This window comes from Mesitornis unicolor, unplaced genomic scaffold (assembly GCF_000695765.1).
Source record: "Mesitornis unicolor isolate BGI_N332 unplaced genomic scaffold, ASM69576v1 Scaffold54247, whole genome shotgun sequence".
Taxonomy (NCBI): domain Eukaryota; kingdom Metazoa; phylum Chordata; class Aves; order Mesitornithiformes; family Mesitornithidae; genus Mesitornis; species Mesitornis unicolor.
In genome coordinates this window covers 7568-26454 of record NW_010196816.1, presented here as the reverse complement: position 1 = coordinate 26454, position 18887 = coordinate 7568, and the positions used below count along the sequence as shown (strand labels likewise).

General features: G+C 40.0%; 1 protein-coding gene across 1 annotated transcript; it reads left to right on the top strand.

Annotated features, from left to right (window-relative positions):
- Nucleotides 1–1136: 1136 nt before the first annotated feature.
- On the top strand, nucleotides 1137–18391 carry ATP7A (ATPase, Cu++ transporting, alpha polypeptide). The gene is made up of 22 exons (XM_010188595.1): nucleotides 1137–1244; nucleotides 3941–4430; nucleotides 5171–5905; nucleotides 7481–7687; nucleotides 8486–8649; nucleotides 9197–9358; nucleotides 9515–9591; nucleotides 9753–9978; nucleotides 10483–10716; nucleotides 11017–11108; nucleotides 11521–11648; nucleotides 11825–11979; nucleotides 12266–12400; nucleotides 13265–13459; nucleotides 13679–13861; nucleotides 14178–14391; nucleotides 15000–15146; nucleotides 15604–15746; nucleotides 15856–16059; nucleotides 16665–16782; nucleotides 17281–17383; nucleotides 18099–18391. The coding sequence occupies exons 1-22, from the start codon at nucleotides 1137–1139 to the stop codon at nucleotides 18373–18375; spliced, it is 4497 nt and encodes a 1498-aa protein (XP_010186897.1). The 3' UTR covers nucleotides 18376–18391.
- The last annotated feature ends 496 nt before the right edge of the window (nucleotides 18392–18887 follow it).

The window sequence follows — 18887 nt, the reverse complement described above, 5'->3', positions numbered from 1 at the left end:
TATACTGGAAATTTCACTAATACAGAGGTTTATACTGTCTCTACTTCTTGTTGATTCAGCTACGGCATTCAGCTTTGTGCGTCCGTGAGATAAACTTGTTTCTATGATGAAACATCCTTGTATTCTTACACGGTTTGTAGCATGTCTCAAAGTGAAACCAGAAACTTTCAGACCTCCTGTAACAGGGTGCAGTTCTGAAATGTCACCAGGGAGCGAGCAAATTAAGGTTATTAAACATAATACTTCATGTAATTTAGTTTTCCAAGATAAGTCCCCAGGGTAAAAAAACAAGTTACGCTTATGTTTTAACTTCAGCTGTTGGGTTAGTCATCAAAATTTGCTATTGCTTCCAGTGCAGGCAGACATTAAGCAGTTCACTGGGATCGTTTTCCTGGTCACCAACCTCTCTGTCATTGGAAAAATAAAATGCAGAGTTTCAAATGGTTGAAAAAAATACCTGGAAATTAGTTCTTTTTGCCTTCTTTCCCCCTCTGTTATTTAACAGTTTATGCACTGGACAGAAGAAGTCCTTTGCATTAGCCTTTATTTCTGCAGATTTCATTTAGGTTCACTTATTTCTTTCTGGGCTTGTTTTTATGAGAAAAATAATAATAATCTTCAGAGGAGCAGAAATTAGACTTTTCTGAATAAAATGTGGAAAAGCTTGACTTGCTTCCTAGGGCTAATGTCAGTGTAATTTGTTTTTGCCAGGGTATGATAATATATGAGATGTAAATGTGGAAAAACAGGATCATCCCCTGTGTCACTGTGGCTTACGTGCCCTTCTGTCGTGCTATTCCCAGACCTGGTGTCTCGCTCTTTCTCGCTTGCTTCTCCCTATAGTTTCATCTCACACACCAGTGAATCACAGCTTGTGATCAAATGAGCTCAATTTTAACACAAATAATAAATGTCTGAATGCTTTCCCTTTTTGAAAATCTATAGGAATAAATATCTAAAGTTCTCCTTCCTGTTCAGCTTTGCTCACATTTTGACATTTGCTGTAGTTATGTGTGGCCAGGTACATAGTCTGTTAAATTCCTATTTTGATTCCAATCTTTGTGAAATTATTTAAGAACAAACGCCTTAATTGTTTTTGACCAACAGCAATGAGAAGACTTGAGTAGAACTTGACAATGGCGGCAAAATCCATAGTGATCGGTGTAGAGGGGATGACGTGCAGCTCCTGCGTCCAGACCATCGAACAGCACGTCGGGAAGATGAATGGTATCCATAATATTAAAGTAAGTAAAACTGTCAGTGTTTCTTACAGAGCTTTGTTCTTATACAAGAAACCATGATAAAATACTCACCAAGGGAGGAAAACACATGTAAAGAGTATATTCTGTACATATATTTCTCATATAAGAGAAAAACGGGTGCTTACTTGACTGCAGCGGGAGCCAAGTCGTTATCTGTTACTCTTATGTAATTTTCTGCTTTACAATTAATTTGATACTGTGAAGTAATGCGAGAAACAGGAGGAAATAAAAAAGCAAGAACAGGAAATTTTTTAAATAAGATAAAGCAAAAGCCCTGGAACATACGCTGGTGGAAAAAAACCCGAGCTGTCTGTGTCCCTTACACTGAGTAAGTTACACTATATGCTTACAATCTTCCAGGCCTTTTCTTTCAAACTGATAGTCCACAGAGGTCACTTGCACAGGTTCAAAAGCATTTGTGGGCTTGAGGTGTCCAGTTCATCGTGTGGTAGTTCACCCGCTATGAAAAGTAAGGCTGTTTTGTTGTGGTTCGTGACATAAGAGTGGCAGGTAATCTGGCGACAAAAGAAAGTCCTGCTGGCTCTTTCAAGCACTAGAAGTTTCCTTTCCTTTGTACTGTCTGTCAGGAAATGAAAGAAGGAGCAGCTGAGCTGTAGTCTTGAGTTATTGACAGAGCTACTTTGTTTACCCTTAATCCAGACTTTCTGTATTTGACTTAACACTTTCTTTTTTTCATAGCCTAGAGGAGTTAACAATATTCTGTTAGTATTTTTTTATTGTCGGCAAAAGTTTGGGCTGTAAAGTATTCCAGGGTGAGCTGATCGTTCCTATCCAATACCTCATTTTACAGTAGTTTTAATAGTGGAAACAGTTTAAAACCTGAGTGTTTCCTATTAGTTTTGAGACCTCATTTGTGCTGGAAAGAATCCTAACGATAAGGACAGCACAAAATTGCAAAGTGTAATTACTTAGTATCTAGGTTCTGAAATCATGCTGTAGCATTCTGTAGTGATTGATTTTACTCTAAAGAAAATAATATCTTCCTGGCTTCATCAAAAGATAATTTCTGTTATAGTGCATGTGTCTGGGGATAGTGCTGCGAACATCGGTGGCGTGCTACGGTCAGATAAATCACTGGGTGGCTGCAAGCATGAAGTCAAATGAAGGCTAAAAGCAGCCTGTAAAATAATATCCCCAAATAATCTGACTTCAGAATCCTCCTTTTCTTCCTTATTCTAGCAAAAGATTTAATCTTGTTTTTTTATTGTTGCAGGTAATTTCTGAGAATATACACAAGACTTGAGATAGGAGAAGGAGGAGAAATTAATACTTTAACTTGATTGAAGACATTCATCTTCAATCGTCTGTAGCATCCTTTACGTAAGGAATTAAGCAGGTTTTTGAAAGGACAGTATCACAAGTTTTGTGTTTAGGTTTTAAGGTAAACACCTTATCCTAGAGCTGAATGCTATTTCTAAAACTACTTGTGGCAAAAAAATATATTACAAAAACTTAGTCTGAGTAGAACAGGACTATAAGAAATATAAGAGGTCGCATTTGGTAATTATCCTCATTACAGCATCAGAACTTCAATTTAGCCAGGTAATTTCTTTCAGAAAATATCTGAGAATAAAAGACAAATCAGGTTTTTGTTTAGTGATTATGAATTAGGTCAGTAAAGGAGATGAATGTTAGGTGGCTAATACAGACAAACAGAGCTGCGTTTAGGTTATTTTGCCTCCAACTGCAATGAAACCAATAAATGTCCATGTCACTAGTTCTGCTAAAGCCCATAATTGGGACAAAAATTAAGAAAAGTGGATATTAAAATGATTTAACTGGTCTAATTTAATCATGACTGTGGCCTTTAGGTTGTACCTTTGCCCAGAGGAAAGATGGAATTGAATGATGTTGTGTTGGGCCTCTGGCAGGCATCAGCTTTCCATTTTGGAAACTGCAGTAATTGCGTTCGATGTATCGTTAGTTGGGAGCAAATTAAATTGAGGATATTTGTACCATCTGATGTGAAAGGTTAGCAGAAAGTTAGGATGTCTCTGGATCACCAAAACGTACAGAGAAAGGAGAAAAAGCTGCTTTAATGTTTGCCATATATGAAACTCTGAAACTGAATTTTGTTCTGTGAACTCTGATGCACTTTATTGCTAATAGCAAGTCAACAACCTGTGCCTATGATAAGTAGAAATACTGGGCTCCTTTCACTGCAGCTTAAATCTGTGGGGTTTTTCAGAGTGTTTCCTTCCATCCTTGTAGCCTAAGGGTAATCACTACTAACTGCAGAATTGTACATGTGATTAGACGACTCTTCTGTGGGCTGTTTTGCTTTGGGATTGAATTGGGTTAGTCACCATCGTTCAAGAGAGTTCGGCTCTGGGAGTTTCATTAAATGCGTTGACGCTGTCTGGATGTCGTAAGTAAAAATGGCCAGACAGACTTGGAAAGGAGTCTGAAACTGGGGCAGGAGTGGGAGGGAAATCTGTTTTTTCTAGCTGTGTTGTTGCACAGATGAGCAGAAGTTCCTTGATGGTGGTTATTGCTGTGGCTTTGTTCTTCAAGGTGAGTAGTGATGGGTAAAATTATACTGGCCAAGTATTATTAATATATGCAAGTAAAAGCTATTTCTGGTCTCATGCAGGGTATTAGTTGTCTCTTAATACTGCGGTTTGCTAAATTGTTGTGGTTTTATTCCCCTTTGCAAGGTATCTCTCGAGGATAAGAATGCAGTCGTCGTTTATGACTCGGAACTGCAGACTCCAGCAACCCTGCAGGAAGCGATCTATGACATGGGATTTGATGCTACATTAGCTGATTCAAACGCACAACCTGTTTTACCTGACACTGTTTTTCTTACTATTCCTACTCCGTCAGCTCTAACACCTAAACAGATTTGTAATACACTGCTAAATAACAAAGGTATCGTGGATGTTAAAATGTCCTCCGATCAAAAAACTGCAGTGGTGTCTTTCATTTCTTCCATTATAAATGGCAAGCAGATTATCCAAATGGTCCCAGGGGTAGATTTAAATATCTCTGCACCGGAGGTAACGCCTGGAACATGTGAAGACTCCAGCTGGTCTCAAGCAACTAGCGTTGTGCTACGCCTGAAAGTAGAGGGGATGACCTGTCACTCCTGCACCAGCACCATTGAGGGGAAGATTGGCAAATTGCAGGGAATTCAGAGGATTAAAGGTAAAACCTTAGTGTATTTTTATGTAAAATGAAGTGGATCATGCTGTTCTCTGGTGGCATTGTGGAGGTATCTTGGGTTTAGATTAGATAGCTTAGCGTGACAGTTACTCCTTGTGGTACCAGGTATTTAGTTACAAGTTTAGTTTGGACTAGAAGTAAAGAAAGGGGCCCAGATTGTGGTGAGGCTGTTGCTGTTACACGTGTGATAGTATTCAGTGGTTGCTTTGTATTTTGGCAGGGAGTCTGGAGTAGTCATGGTCCGTGATTTTATTGCTGGTTATAAAAATCTCTAGTACCACGTTGTCTTTTTTTTTCTGTATTAATAATGGTTTATGTTTTCTGTAAAATTAAGAATTAAGACTGGCATATATGTGATTTTAGCTAAAAAGCAAGAGAATATTATCTGTATAAATAGCTTTGACATAAATGTATTGCCACAGACCCCTGATAAATGAATACATTTATTAAGAAATAGTAACGCCATTTGTGAAAGTCTTGAGGAAAGAGCAAAAAACAGAGGAAAACAGGAGCTGAAAGTTGTTGTGGTACTAGACAAAAACTGATTGCAGAACTAAATTGTTTGATACTTACCAAACAATTAAATCTTTCCGTTGCAGTTACATTTTCTGAGCATTCAAAGCATTTTTGGACAGCTTTGACAAGATCTCTTGCTCTTAGGGCAACATGATTATTGTGCTTAGGATGGCAACGCGCACTTACTTTTATTGATTAATTTTCAGTGTCCCTGGATAATCAGGAAGCTGTTGTTGTCTACCAGCCTCATCTCATTAGAGCAGAAGAAATAAAACATCAAATTGAAGCTGCGGGTTTCACAGCATCTTTCAAAAAGCAGCCCAGGCCCCTGAAACTCAGCGCTGTTGACCTGGAAAGGCTGAGGAACGCTCAGACCAAAGGCTGTGAGACGGCACTGAAAGAAAACTCGAATGTGAATGATACAGAGACAGTTGTCTTCAGAATTGACGGCATGCACTGCCGTTCATGTGTCCTCAACATTCAGAGTACCGTATCAGCACTCCCGTCAGTCACAAGTATCGTCGTTTCATTAGAGAAGAAATCTGCTGTTATAAACTATAAGCCAAACTTAACTAGCGTAGATGTACTGAGAAAAGCCATAGAGGCGGTGTCTCCGGAGACGTTTAAAGTCAGCCTTCCTGACGAATATGAAAACGTCCCACTTTTCCCCACTTTGGTGTCTCCGCTGAAGGCTCCTCATCCAGCTTTGAAGGATGCTGGCCAGCCGCTTACTCACGTTGTTGTGATAAATATTGAGGGAATGACTTGCAGCTCCTGTGTGCAATCCATTGAGGGAGTCGTAGCCCAAAAGGCAGGTGTAAAATCTATTCGTGTCTCTCTCCCAAATCGTAACGGGACTATAGAGTACGACCCTCTGCAGACGTGCCCAGAAGACTTGCGATCCTCAATAGAGGATATGGGATTTGATGCGTCTTTATCAGGTAATGACGTAATAAACTCTTGAAAGGGTGGTGCAGTTCTGTTTAGGTTTTGGTACCACCCAAGATGAAGTTTAGCAGTTGACATACGCTTCGTGCTCGCCAGGCACTGTCAATTTTCAAATATTTTCACTGTCGATGAGACAGTTAAATGTACGTGTACTTCCATTAATACATCAGATGAGTTAAAAATGATTGAGATGTCTGGACATAGAAATATGCCAGATAAATACTGATGTTTGAATAATTCTCCAGTTTGCTACTGTATATATTCATATTGTGAATATGGAACTGGAGCTTTGCTACCTGTAAATAATATTACAAATTGCTGCACTTAAGTGCACTTTAATAGTGAATTATGGAATACTTGGCTCCTGTGGAGCAACTAGGGAAGGGATATTTAACCAGGCTCAGGTATTACTGAGGAGTTACCAGCATCTGAAGAGCGTGGACATTGCTGAGGAAGGTAAAATGATGCTGTTGTGAGATAACCCTGACAGGCAGCTAAGCACCACCCAGCCACTCGCTCACTCCCCCATGTTGGGATGGGGAAGAGAAGCATGAAAGAGCAAAAACTTCTGGATTGAGATAAAGATAATTTAAAATGTAAACAAAAAGTTGTGTGTGCAAGCAAAGCAAGGAATTAATTCATTACTCCACGTTGGCAGGCAGATGTTTAGCCCTCTGCAGGAAAGCAGGGTTTCATCACGCATAATGGTTACTTAGGAAGACGAACACCACTGTTCTGAACTTCCCCCTTTCCTCCTCCTTCCCCCAGCTTCTGTTGCTGAGCATGACGCCATATGGTATGAAATGTCCCTTTGGTGGTTTGGGGTCAGCTCTGCTGGCTGTGTCCCCTCCCAGCTTCTTGTGCACCCCAGCCACCTCGCTGGTGGGGCAGAGTGAGAAGCAGAAAAGGCTGATGCCGTGTAAGTACTGCTCAGCAACAGCTGAAATACCAGATACGCTGTTACAGATCCAAAAAATAACGCCTGTATGATCAACTGTGAAGAAAATCAACCCTCTCCCAGCCCAAACCAGTACAGATGCTTACTGTGAAGAAATGATCAGGTGCTCCCATTTAATTCCTTTAATACTGCTCTTACATAAGCATAGCATCTCCTGAGTTGCTGTAAGAAGCAGTTGTCTGTAGTTTGGGAGCCCCTCTCTAAGGTCTAAAATGCTGACTTTGCTTACAAAACATGCGCTTGCTTACAAATTCAGCTTTGCGCCCCAGGTAAGGTCAATAAAATTGTGTGTAAAAGTAAGGTTGCAATGCAGAGGTTTACTTTACAACCTACAGAAGAGGACAAAGGATGTGTAACAGAACAGGCAAATACAATGAGGAAAAGCAAAAGGAAAAGTGGTAACAAAACAGTTAATGAGTGGCCTAACCTTTTGTCTTGTTTTCAGTTGCTTACTCTTAATTGACAGACAGATGGATGAATCTCATTGACAAGGCATGTACAATGACCAGTTTTTGGTCTACATTTACAGCAACATGTGTTTACGGCTGGAGAAGTACCTGCTCACTGCAGTGGCTGTTCATAATGTCATGAATTGCAATCTTCTTTTCAGCCAGGGCAGATCCACCTGTAGCAACAGTTAAGCCCTCACCCGAAATGCAGCTGGAATCTCACAAAACTGAGCCTTCCTCCAAAGTGTCACCAAGCCACATTGCTAGGCAGGAGACAAAGACAGTATCCAAGTGCTACGTCCAAGTCACAGGAATGACGTGTGCTTCGTGCGTAGCCAACATCGAGAGAAATTTGAGAAGAGAAGATGGTAAGATATATGTCAGTGTAATCTGTTAAATTACCAATCAAATAAGGATCATTTTGCAGCTGAAACAAATCTTTTCAAATCTTTTCTTTCTGCCCAAGTCTGCAACTTAAAGGCAGAAGCGTATGTGCCTGCATTAGGAAGGGAGCTGTTAGAGAGAGATGATATTAATATGGATTAGAGAGACGTACATTAATTTGAGCTCTGCGAGTCAGGACAACTCTGTCCATCTTCTGTAGTGTGATGATTATATTTGCAAGAACAAATAGTTGTGTGACTATGATGTAATAAAGAGTCATTAATGTAGACTGCATTTAATTATTGTAATGAAGATGAATGTGTTCTAAATTAAGCTGGAGTTTTAACTTTTTTCATCTTGGAAACTGGGTAAGTCCTTTTCATGTAGCATACAGTAGGATTGCACGTTGTTAGATCTACCCTTTCTCGTACATGTTCTCTTGAAGAAAAAGCTTTTAGAAGAGGTAAACGCAGATCAGAAAAATATGCAGAACTGTATGTCAGAAGAGCTGCTCTTAAGTAAAAATAGATCTTTTCATATAGCACAGGTGGAATGTTTGTAATGAGACTGTTAAAAACATGCAACCCATGGCGTCATACTTCAGTCTGTCACACCAACACTTAAGTGCTTTTGTTCCATTGTTGATGTATCTTCTGAAAATGATGTGTTTTTTTCTTTGTGTACCCACGATGTGGTAGCTTTCTCTATTTCAATAAATTGCTATTGTGCCATCCTGCGGTATTTTTCCTAAACATGATCTACCATTCGCACATGTTTTCTAGGAATACATTCGATACTTGTTGCCCTAATGGCTGGAAAGGCAGAAGTGAGGTATAATCCTGCTGTCATACACCCGTCAGCTATTGCAGAGCTCATACGGGAACTGGGATTTGGAGCTACCGTGATGGAAAACTGTGGTGAAGGAGATGGGATTCTGGAGCTTGTTGTAAGCTAGTAATTAAAACCAGCTACCCCTGTCTTTGTTACATTTATCTATGGGATGTGCTTGTGTAAGCACCCACTTCTAAAGTGTTAATCATGTAGTAGAGCTTAATTTACAAAAAAATAAAGAGTACATTGGGTATTTATCACAAACTATACCTTGTCCTGCAAACTGTGCAGGTTCAATACTACACCGAAGTTGGAGAAATATTCCTGGTTTGTTTTTTTTATTACTCTGCCTATTACAGGAATTTCCCTTTTTTATTATTATTTTCTTTTATTTGTTTTTTTGCAGCTTAGTCAGTCTCAGTGTACCCCAGCTCTAAGCTTGAAGAGCCAGGAGAGCTTTAGCAGAGCTTAATCCGATCTCTGTGCTCTGCTTCCTCTATACTGCTCATATCCTTAACTAGAGAGCTCCATCTCACTGCTTCATACCTCAGAAATATGCAATAAGTAGTTTGGGATAATCATAAGCACTTTTTCTACTTCTTAAAATGCACTTACTGAATAACTTGTGGTTTTGGTAACAGGAAGGAACCTTTATTTTACAGGTGAGAGGAATGACATGTGCTTCTTGTGTACACAAAATAGAGTCCACCCTCATGAAGACTAATGGTGTCTTATACTGCTCCGTGGCTCTTGCAACCAACAAAGCTCACATTAAATATGATCCTGAGATTATAGGTCCTCGAGATGTTATACAAGTGATAAAGGTAAGTAATCATAGCAACAATCATATCAGAAATGTTAATAAAGTAAATCAGATGTAAAGCTGGCAATGTCAATAATCTGGCAATAACTTTATATGAGCACAAAGTGTCTTTGAAAACCAATTGTTCTCTTTTTTGTTGTTATGCTTTTTTCCTTAGGATTTAGGTTTCACTACTTCATTAGTCAAAAAAGATAGATCTGCCAGTCATCTGGATCACAGACAGGAAATAAGGCAGTAAGTATTCCTGAATGTATTTAGATTCTAGAAACATCTTGGAGTCTTCTTTTTAATTCAGCAATGAAGTTATGAAATTCTTTTGTGACTGTGCAGACTTGCTAGCTAAAACGTTATCCAGCACTTGGCTACAAAACTTTAATTATTTTTTTAAACCTCAGGTGGAAAAGGTCTTTCGTTGTGAGTCTGGTTTTCTGTATTCCCGTCATGGGGCTGATGATTTACATGATGGTCATGGACAGTCAGCTTTCAGATGCTCGCGCACATCACAACATGAGCAGTGAGGAAATGGAGGCCCTTCACTCCTCTATGGTCCTGGAATACCAGCTTCTGCCCGGATTATCTGTTATGAATTTTCTGTCGTTTTTACTCTGTGTCCCTGTGCAGGTGAGTGGAAATACGACAACTGCCAGGTTATTTGGCTTAAACACTCAAAATAGAAGGCAATGAAGAAATTAAATTTGAAAAGTGCCTGTAATGATGCTGACTAAAGATGGTTTTGAGGTTGTTAAAAGGGGTGCTAGGGATTGTTTGGGGCAGAGGCCCATCAGCATAGAGGTGCTCTGCAGCCAGGCAGCATCTGAGGCAGCCTGCTCAGCTGCACTGGTGGACATGGGGAGGAGCCAGTGGAGCTGCGTGGAGGTCAGAAGACCTGAGAGTACAGTGGTGGAGATCATAGCCCTTGGCTAGAGCTGGGATTTTGTTAGGAAGAGTTGGAGAAGGCAAATAACACAAATAAAATGAGTGTCTGTCTCTTACGGAAATGCTGCTGCTGTGTGTTACAGCTGTGTGTATAACGTACAAATAAAATGAGTGTCTCTCTCTTACAGAAATGCTGCTGCTGTGTGTTACAGCTGTGTGTATAACGTACAACCGATGCTCTCGTTACAGATGTTTGGAGGCTGGCACTTCTACATACAGGCATACAAAGCACTGAAGCACAGAACTGCAAATATGGATGTGCTCATTGTTTTGGCAACCTCCATTGCATTCGTCTACTCGTTTGTTATTCTCCTGGTTGCAATGGCTGAGAAGGCGAAAGTAAACCCCGTGACTTTCTTTGACACTCCTCCTATGCTCTTTGTGTTCATCTCGTTGGGCCGGTGGCTAGAGCATGTTGCAAAGGTAAGGAAAATAAAAGCCCATGGTATCTGAGCTGCAAGACACAAAGAATCATTTCAGAATGTTGTGTAGCTTTAAAAAAAATGTTCATGAAAAAGTTTTGTTAGATTCTTTTAACCTTTTTTTCGTTTAAAATTGTCTTCAGTTACTGAACTGGTAAAAATATGAAACTACTTAATATAAGGCTGTTTGGAGAAAGTGTTTTCTTAATAGGGTAAATTGCAACATATGCAGTTGTCATTTACCCAGCAGTTTTTTATTTTCAATAGCATAGTCAGAAAAATATGAAAATTATTATTCTAGGGTAAAACATCAGAAGCACTGGCAAGACTAATTTCATTACAAGCTACTGAAGCTACTATTGTTACCTTGGGCCCTGATAACGTTCTTTTAAGGTATCTTACTTTGTCATTTGCTTTTTCTGTTGCTCCTTTTTTGTTGTTAATATGCTTAAATCACAGACAAATGTTACCATTCTGTAGAACTGTGAAGCAAATAACTTCAGATTTGCCGGCACAGTTGCCAGATGTAAATACTAAAGTGCAGAAAAATTAACACTGCTCTGATTTGTTTTATTGGAATCTTGCTAATTTTTGCTGTGCTAAGAAAATCAGTGGATTTTCTCAACTGGAAAAGTAAATAAAACTATGATAAGATAATTGTCGTGCCTTTAAAATGGCCTTTCTCCTGACCATTTTTGTATATGCTAACAATGTCAACCGATGGGATTACGCTTTTGTTGATAGTGACAACTTTTGCGTGGGTGACTTTAGTTAACAATCTCTTATTGAAAACACATCATTCTAGTGAAGAGCAAGTTGATGTTGAATTGGTTCAACGAGGTGACGTTGTCAAAGTGATCCCAGGAGGCAAATTTCCAGTGGATGGACATGTTATTGAAGGACACTCTATGGTAGACGAATCTCTTATCACAGGTGAGCATTTACTTTTTGAAAGTGTAGAAATGTGTTTCTTTTCCTGTAAATTAATCTGAAGAATGAATGTTGAAGTTGATGTTCTCCTCGGTCTTCTAACTGCACGTTAGGAGTTGGTAGCTATTGAAATATTGCTGAGGAATATGCCTTAGTGTCTGTTGCTGACTTTTCCTTAGGTGAAGCAATGCCCGTGACTAAAAAACCTGGCAATACAGTTATTGCAGGTTCTATTAACCAGAATGGATCGTTACTGATTTCTGCAACCCATGTCGGAGCTGATACAACCCTTTCCCAGATTGTTAAACTTGTGGAGGAGGCCCAGACGTCAAAGGTATTACCAAAGAGTATTACCAAATTAAGCATTTGGGGTTTGTCTTACCATAGGCATCAGCATAGCAAATAATTTGAAGAGTGGTTCAGATAGCGTAGGTTTGACTTGCAGTTGCAAAATAAGTGTCTTGCTGAGTAAGGACTTTTGATATGGCTTGCTGTTCCAAGTCTTACTGTCTTATTAAGTAAATATGTAATTATAGAGTGTGGTATGCCAAATGTGCTGCAAACAGAAGCTGTGATTATGTCTGAAGGTGCAGAAGCTGACGTGTGTTTCTCCTTCCAAGGCACCTATCCAGCAATTTGCTGACAAACTTAGTGGCTACTTCGTTCCTTCTATTGTGGCTGTCTCCGTGATTACTCTTTTTGCCTGGATTATAATTGGATTTGTGGATTTTGAAATAGTAGAAAAATACTTTCTGGTAAGTAAGTCTCCTTAAACAGTTTCTGAAATATTTTAAAAACAATTGGCCTACAAGTCTATTGGACTGTATTGATTTCCTTTCTAAATTGTCATTGCAGGTGGTTGCTGACTATAGGTGGTATTTTGTTATTGTATTTTTCATATTATGTGCTTTTTTCACACTGTATCACTCCTACATTTATACTTTAAGATAATCTGCAATAATTAATCAACTCCTGAAAGTTAGTATTAAAAAAAAAAGTTAATTTAAAAAAACAAATACTAAACATCGAAAATCCCCAATTTCCATCCCTTCTCGGGGGGGAAAAGAAGTCCCTTGAGTCACAAGCTCCAATTGTGCATCTGGTCTTGTTAGCATAACTCTGTGTAAATTAATCTTTGAAATCGGTGGAATTCATCTCTGTTACAGATGCCAGAGGAGGATCAGGATCTGAACATGTGCCTTAGGGTTGCTTAGATCACAGGTTTCTTGACTGACGACTATTTCTGATTAGAATTTTTTCATTTCCAGGAGAGCAATCTTCATCTCCTCCTGTTACTCTATCAACAGTATATACGTATTCTACATATACATCGTATTTTTATATTACAGCATAAAAGAGTTCCTATAGCATGTGGTGCCTTATTTGGGAAAATGTCCTATAAATAAAACAGATGGTGGGTGTATGCCATGTGGAACAGAACTTAGTCTTTAGTTAATGGGTCATTAGTCTTGGGTTTTGCAGAATTTGTCTGTGTTGTGCTTTTAGTATTAATACTTTAGCTTATATGTTTGCAGACTTTTTTAACATCAGAGGCAATGTGCAGCTGATTGTTTCTATTCAATTTCTTCTATTACTAAAATAAACTGCTGTGTCACTAGGGTTACAACAAGAGCATTTCTGCAGCCGAAGTGATAATCCGCTTTGCTTTCCAAGCCTCCATCACCGTCTTGTGCATCGCGTGCCCCTGCTCTTTGGGATTAGCCACCCCAACAGCTGTGATGGTTGGTACTGGAGTGGGAGCCCAGAACGGCATCCTGATCAAAGGAGGAGAGCCCTTGGAGATGGCACATAAGGTAGGAAATGAGGATTATTGTTCCAAGAACTTTAGAGGCTGTTATTGGTGGTATTTTGGCAATTGCTGCCCGAGGAAGTCATTGTGTGAACATCAGTACGTGTTGGTAGGTGATGTACAATCAGTGCATGTTGCTAAGTCTGGTTAAACTGGGTGGTTTTCTGGGGAAGCTGTACATTAAAACCTTATTCACTGAATGAATTCTTCTGTTCTGCTGCAGGTGAAGGTGGTTGTATTTGACAAGACGGGTACTATTACCCATGGGACTCCAGAAGTGACGCAGGTTAAGTTTTTAGTGGAGAGTAACCAACTACCACACAACAAAATGCTGGCGATAGTGGGGACTGCAGAGAGTAACAGCGAGCATCCTCTTGGAGTAGCAATAACAAAATACTGCAAAAAGGTAAGTTATCTGTACAGGAAAAGAGCCGTTTGTGTTATGGCAGAACCTCTCTTGCAGTACTTAACACGTTTGAATAGTCTTGTGGTTTTTGGAAAGTAGTTGATGTATTCAACAGGGAAAGCTGAAAATTGTGGAGCCACAGAAATCACTCGATACCATATTAGGTGCACTGGATATTCAAACTTATGTTTTGATGATTGATATTTCTGTGCTCCTGTTAGAATTAGTTTGACTGCACTTTATTTTGTGGGGTTTGTGAATGTGGCATGATTTTATATATTTCAAAATATTCTCAGTTTGCCTCTGTTTTCTTTAGGAACTGGACTCAGAAACCCTTGGGACATGTACAGATTTTCAGGTAGTTCCAGGCTGTGGCATTAGTTGTAAAGTCACCAATATTGAAGCATTACTCTATGGGAAAAATAGAATGGTTGAAGAAAACAATATTAAAAACGTGACACTTGTGAAAATTGAGGAAAATACGAATGAATCAATGCAGCCTGCTTTGATTATTGATGCTAAACTACCAAGTAAGCAAACTCTGGTTTATAGAATAAAATGAATCATTTTTGCTTTTGTGTCTGGGGATCCTTAAGAATGAGGTCACTTTTTTCTGCTGTGGAGAACTGGGCTTGCATCAAGTCACACGTGAAATAGTTGGTCATTAGTTTACTTCATGCTCACACATCACTCGAGACATATTAATTAAAAATATTATGTTGGTATAAGTGCAATTTGACGTTACATGTTGAATATGGGGCTGGAAAATTATGTAGGAATTGTCTTTGTTTTAACTTTGCTTCATCCCAAGTTGCCATTTGCCAGCCAAAACTATGTATGTTTGCACAACAGACTGTTTTTCAGTCAAGAACAGCTCGTTGTTAGGTCTTTCAACTCCATTGGGCTGTTACATAGGAATTGGAAGCACTGAGAAAGGGACTTGGTCCCTTGATCTTTGATTCTTGATCCACTGATGTGGTAACTACCCATTACTGAAGAAATTTCAGTGTCTGTCTTGTCGAGAACGCATGAAAAGATTGGTGTGGTAGAGATAAAGAAAATCTTTCTCAGTACTGTTTGGGTTTGCTGGAGGGAAGCTCCTGGTTATCCATATGATGGTAGGATTGTATTCCTTCAGCTACTATGACGGCTCAAAAATACTCTGTTCTCATTGGGAACCGGGAATGGATGACCAGAAATGGCCTCCTTGTTAAAAATGAAGTTGACAAAGCCATGACAGAACATGAGCGGAGAGGTCGCACAGCAGTTCTAGCAGCTGTTGATGGTAAGTTCAATGGTTCTTTTTATTTTATATTTTTTTTAATTCAGAAGTTGATTTGTCACTTTAAATAGAAAGGAATAAGTAGTAATGTCATAGCAGCTATACTTGAAGCAGAGTCATGGGATGAAAAGAGATCAGTAGCTGGTTTTATAACATTTTCATGGGAGAACGGCCTCTTCCTGCCTGCCTTAGCTTATCGGAGAGTTGGGCATAAGGCAAAGACTTTTCCAAGTGAGCAAAGGGGAAGAAAGGAATGAAAAGGCATTTTCTTTGTTGTTGGACAGTGCATACTCTGCGTTGTCTTAAACGCTGCTGCCCTGATACCTGTTCTGATCTGCTCTTTGCTATCAGTATTACTGTTTCTGGAATTAGTCTCACTAGAGGGGGGGGGAAACTGTTACATTTTATTCTTAAAGCAATAAAGGTCTTTATTGCAAACACATTCTTTCTGTTCTTGTAGGAGTGCTGTGTGGTTTGATTGCCATTGCTGATACTGTGAAACCAGAAGCTGAGCTGGCAGTGTACACTTTGAAGAACATGGGGTTAGAAGTTGTCCTGATGACTGGTGACAACAGCAAAACAGCAAGATCTATTGCCTCTCAGGTGAGCTCTTATATGTGTGTTTGGGTTTAAACAACCTGTTACAGGAAGCGTGTTAGAAAGAACAGCCAGTAGAAAAGCTGCAAGACAGTTTTGGACTTTCTCTCTTTAGGTTGGCATCACCAAGGTGTTTGCAGAGGTTCTTCCCTCCCACAAAGTAGCCAAAGTGAAACAGTTACAAGATGAAGGGAAACGAGTGGCCATGGTTGGAGATGGTATCAATGACTCCCCAGCTCTTGCCATGGCCAATGTGGGAATTGCTATTGGCACAGGGACTGATGTAGCCATTGAGGCCGCTGATGTGGTTCTAATTAAGGTAAGAAATCAAGAGTGCTTCATTAAAATGAGATGATAAGAGGGGTTAGAAGGGCCCAGGATGTCTTGATTGATTCAGACTGTTGCTGAGGTGTACAGCCTTCATAAGCCAGGAGAACTGGAGCACAGAAGAGATTATCTTCATCATTTTTGTTTAGTGTAGTGGTAATTGTCCTGTGAAGGAGACTTCCTCATTTTCTGGGTACTATAAATTTGGGGGTAATTGAAGTTCGAGAGTGAGTAAAGGAGGAAAAAGTTACCTGACCTTTGGCAAATATGAATTGTATTTCAGTAACAGACCACTGTACCTCCAAGGTTATGGTCACTTCTTCCTGCATATCCACAATACCTTGACAGAAGTTGTGGTTGCTGTGTAGAACTGTGCTGTGTGGTGCTGTGTATGTAATTTGGTATGCAGTGACATCTGGAGCAAGACTGGTGCTGATTGTATGGGCTCTGTGCAGACAAACTAGAGCACCCTACAGAATACTACGTGTAGTCTGTTACACCCAGTGTCTGGTTTAGCTGTAAAATAGGAGTATGGTGACACTACATGTATGCTTTTTTTTCCTCTGTGGCTTCTCCAGTAAACATATTCACTTGCAGGATGACTTGATGGATGTGGTAGCAAGCATAGATCTATCAAGGAAAACTGTGAAAAGGATCCGGATCAACTTTGTCTTTGCTCTAATTTATAATCTCATTGGGGTTCCCATCGCTGCTGGTACGTGAATGTTTCCCTGCAGTTACAAGATTGTGCTTAGTGAGCTGAAGATTGCAGTGACGTGCTGTTGTGTGGAAAAGGATCCATTTTCTCTATTTCTGACTTGGCAAGTGCAGAGTTATCTGCCTACGGTCATTGCAGTCGTATATTTGTGAGCTGTCCTCCCACATTGTGGATATGCTCAGCACATGAAAATAACTTTAAAGTGAAAGGTTTATTGAATGAGCCTGATCCTGTGAACAAGCTGTTTACTGCAAGACGTGCCTACTTCTGAATATTTGGACTGTGGCAGTGACACTTCCAGCTCTGTTTACCTGTAGGTGGTTCTGGCAGAGCTAGAACACAAATATTTGTATGAAATCATTTAACACAAAATAAAACTATATTTATTAACATATTGGAATACAACTAAAATCAGACAGTCGATGTGAAGTCATGTGTGTTAGTGTATGAATAATGCTGTGTTCCTGCTCTGAACTTGCTGCTTTCTTTTCCTAGGTGTGTTCCTGCCCATCGGTTTGGTTTTGCAGCCCTGGATGGGATCTGCAGCAATGGCTGCCTCCTCTGTTTCTGTTGTGCTTTCTTCTTTGCTGTTAAAGATGTGAGTGTGAACAACTTCGTGGTTTGTAATTCGGATTTGAAGCTCAGGCTTTTCACTTTGAGTGGCAGAAAATAAGTGTGGAACTGGTATTTCAAAGCTCTTTGAAGAACAGCTCAGCAGTTGGTTTTGTTCTTGCTTGAGAAGAGTCAGCTGGCCCAAAGCACTTCAGCGTTTCACAATGTCATTTCTAATGTGAACAGAAATGTACAAACTAGAAGTGTGTTCAGAATGAAAAACTCCTTAGTGGCCTTTGTGTATTTGTGAGAAATCTTGTCAGGACTTGCTGGCTTCTGAGATAACGCAGCTGTAAACGCTGCGCTGAACTGAGGATCGCTGCAGCAAGCAGACCAAGCCGCTGCAGTTGTCACCCTGGGGGTGGTGTTCCTTACCCTGCGGCTGGGAGTAGCGTAGCACTGGGGGGGAATGGTAGCTTTTGCTACTTACTTAACTCGTGAGGTTTCAGGGTGAGAGTAGAAGAGTTGGTAGGTGATAGCTACAGGTAAATACTGAGCAATGGGCGACAGCTTTACCTGTTCTGCTGCTTGTGTAGTAGCCTTGCAAAATCTGTAACTTTTATCACTGTATCATCAATCAAATTATAAATGTCTCTGGCTTGTGTGTGATCATAGCACATGAGCCAGTTTCTTTTCTTATTGCAGTGCACTTTATTTCAACCTGAGATGTTTTGTCATCTTCTGGCTTTTTCCTTCCTTAGGTACCAGAAACCAAGTTCTGAGAAACTCGAGTTCCGGGCCCGTGGCCAAATGAGGCACAAAAGCCCATCAGAAATCAGCGTCCACATTGGAATCGATGAGACTGGAACAAGCTCTCCCAAACTGAGCTTAATGGATCGAATCATCAATTACAGTAGAGCCTCTATAAACTCTGTCTTTTCGGACAAACGTTCTGTGAACAGCATAGTTCTTAACGAACCAGATAAGCATTCACTTTTGGTGGGGGATTTTGGAGATGATGACGACACAGCGTTATGAAAGAGTCGCTCCTCTCCTCTGACCCCTGCTAAGCGAAAAAGAAAAACCAAACCTGGAGCAAAAGGAAAAAAAGCCCAACCAAAACAGCTGGCTAGAAGTCTGTGCATGAACTGATTTGTTTCCGAGAGGTCTTTTCACCTGTAATTCTTCTCTAATGTAGAAAGCCAGTTTTTGCAGTGACTTTCCAGGGTCATGGGGGTTTGATTTCGTTTGGTTTGTTTCTTTTTTTAAATTAGACTTGCCAGAAGAAGTGGTGCAGGGGCTGTTAATGCTTGCAGACAGGGCTGTGTGACCATTCTGTGAGCATTGCAGTTCAGTGTTTCTCTGGCAAAATATAAAAATATAATTAAGAAAACTAAAGAACCAGAAACGTATTTCCCAGCCTTATAATAGGCTACTTCATGTGTAGTCGAGTACTGAGTTTAAAAAATTATGAATTACTGCATCTGCAAAATACTGAAGGTTCTGTGTTTGCAGATACGTGTGCCTTACTTCAGAGCTTCCAGGACCTC

What these genes read in the sequence shown, in the direction of transcription:
- ATP7A (XM_010188595.1), top strand. Translation starts at nt 1,137, where the DNA reads ATGGCGGCAAAATCCATAGTGATCGGTGTAGAGGGGATGACGTGCAGC. An exon ending in CCTTGGAGATGGCACATAAG is followed by an intron (nt 13,460 to 13,678) that starts GTAGGAAATGAG and finishes GTTCTGCTGCAG; the next exon opens with GTGAAGGTGGTTGTATTTGA. An exon ending in TAACAAAATACTGCAAAAAG is followed by an intron (nt 13,862 to 14,177) that starts GTAAGTTATCTG and finishes TGTTTTCTTTAG; the next exon opens with GAACTGGACTCAGAAACCCT.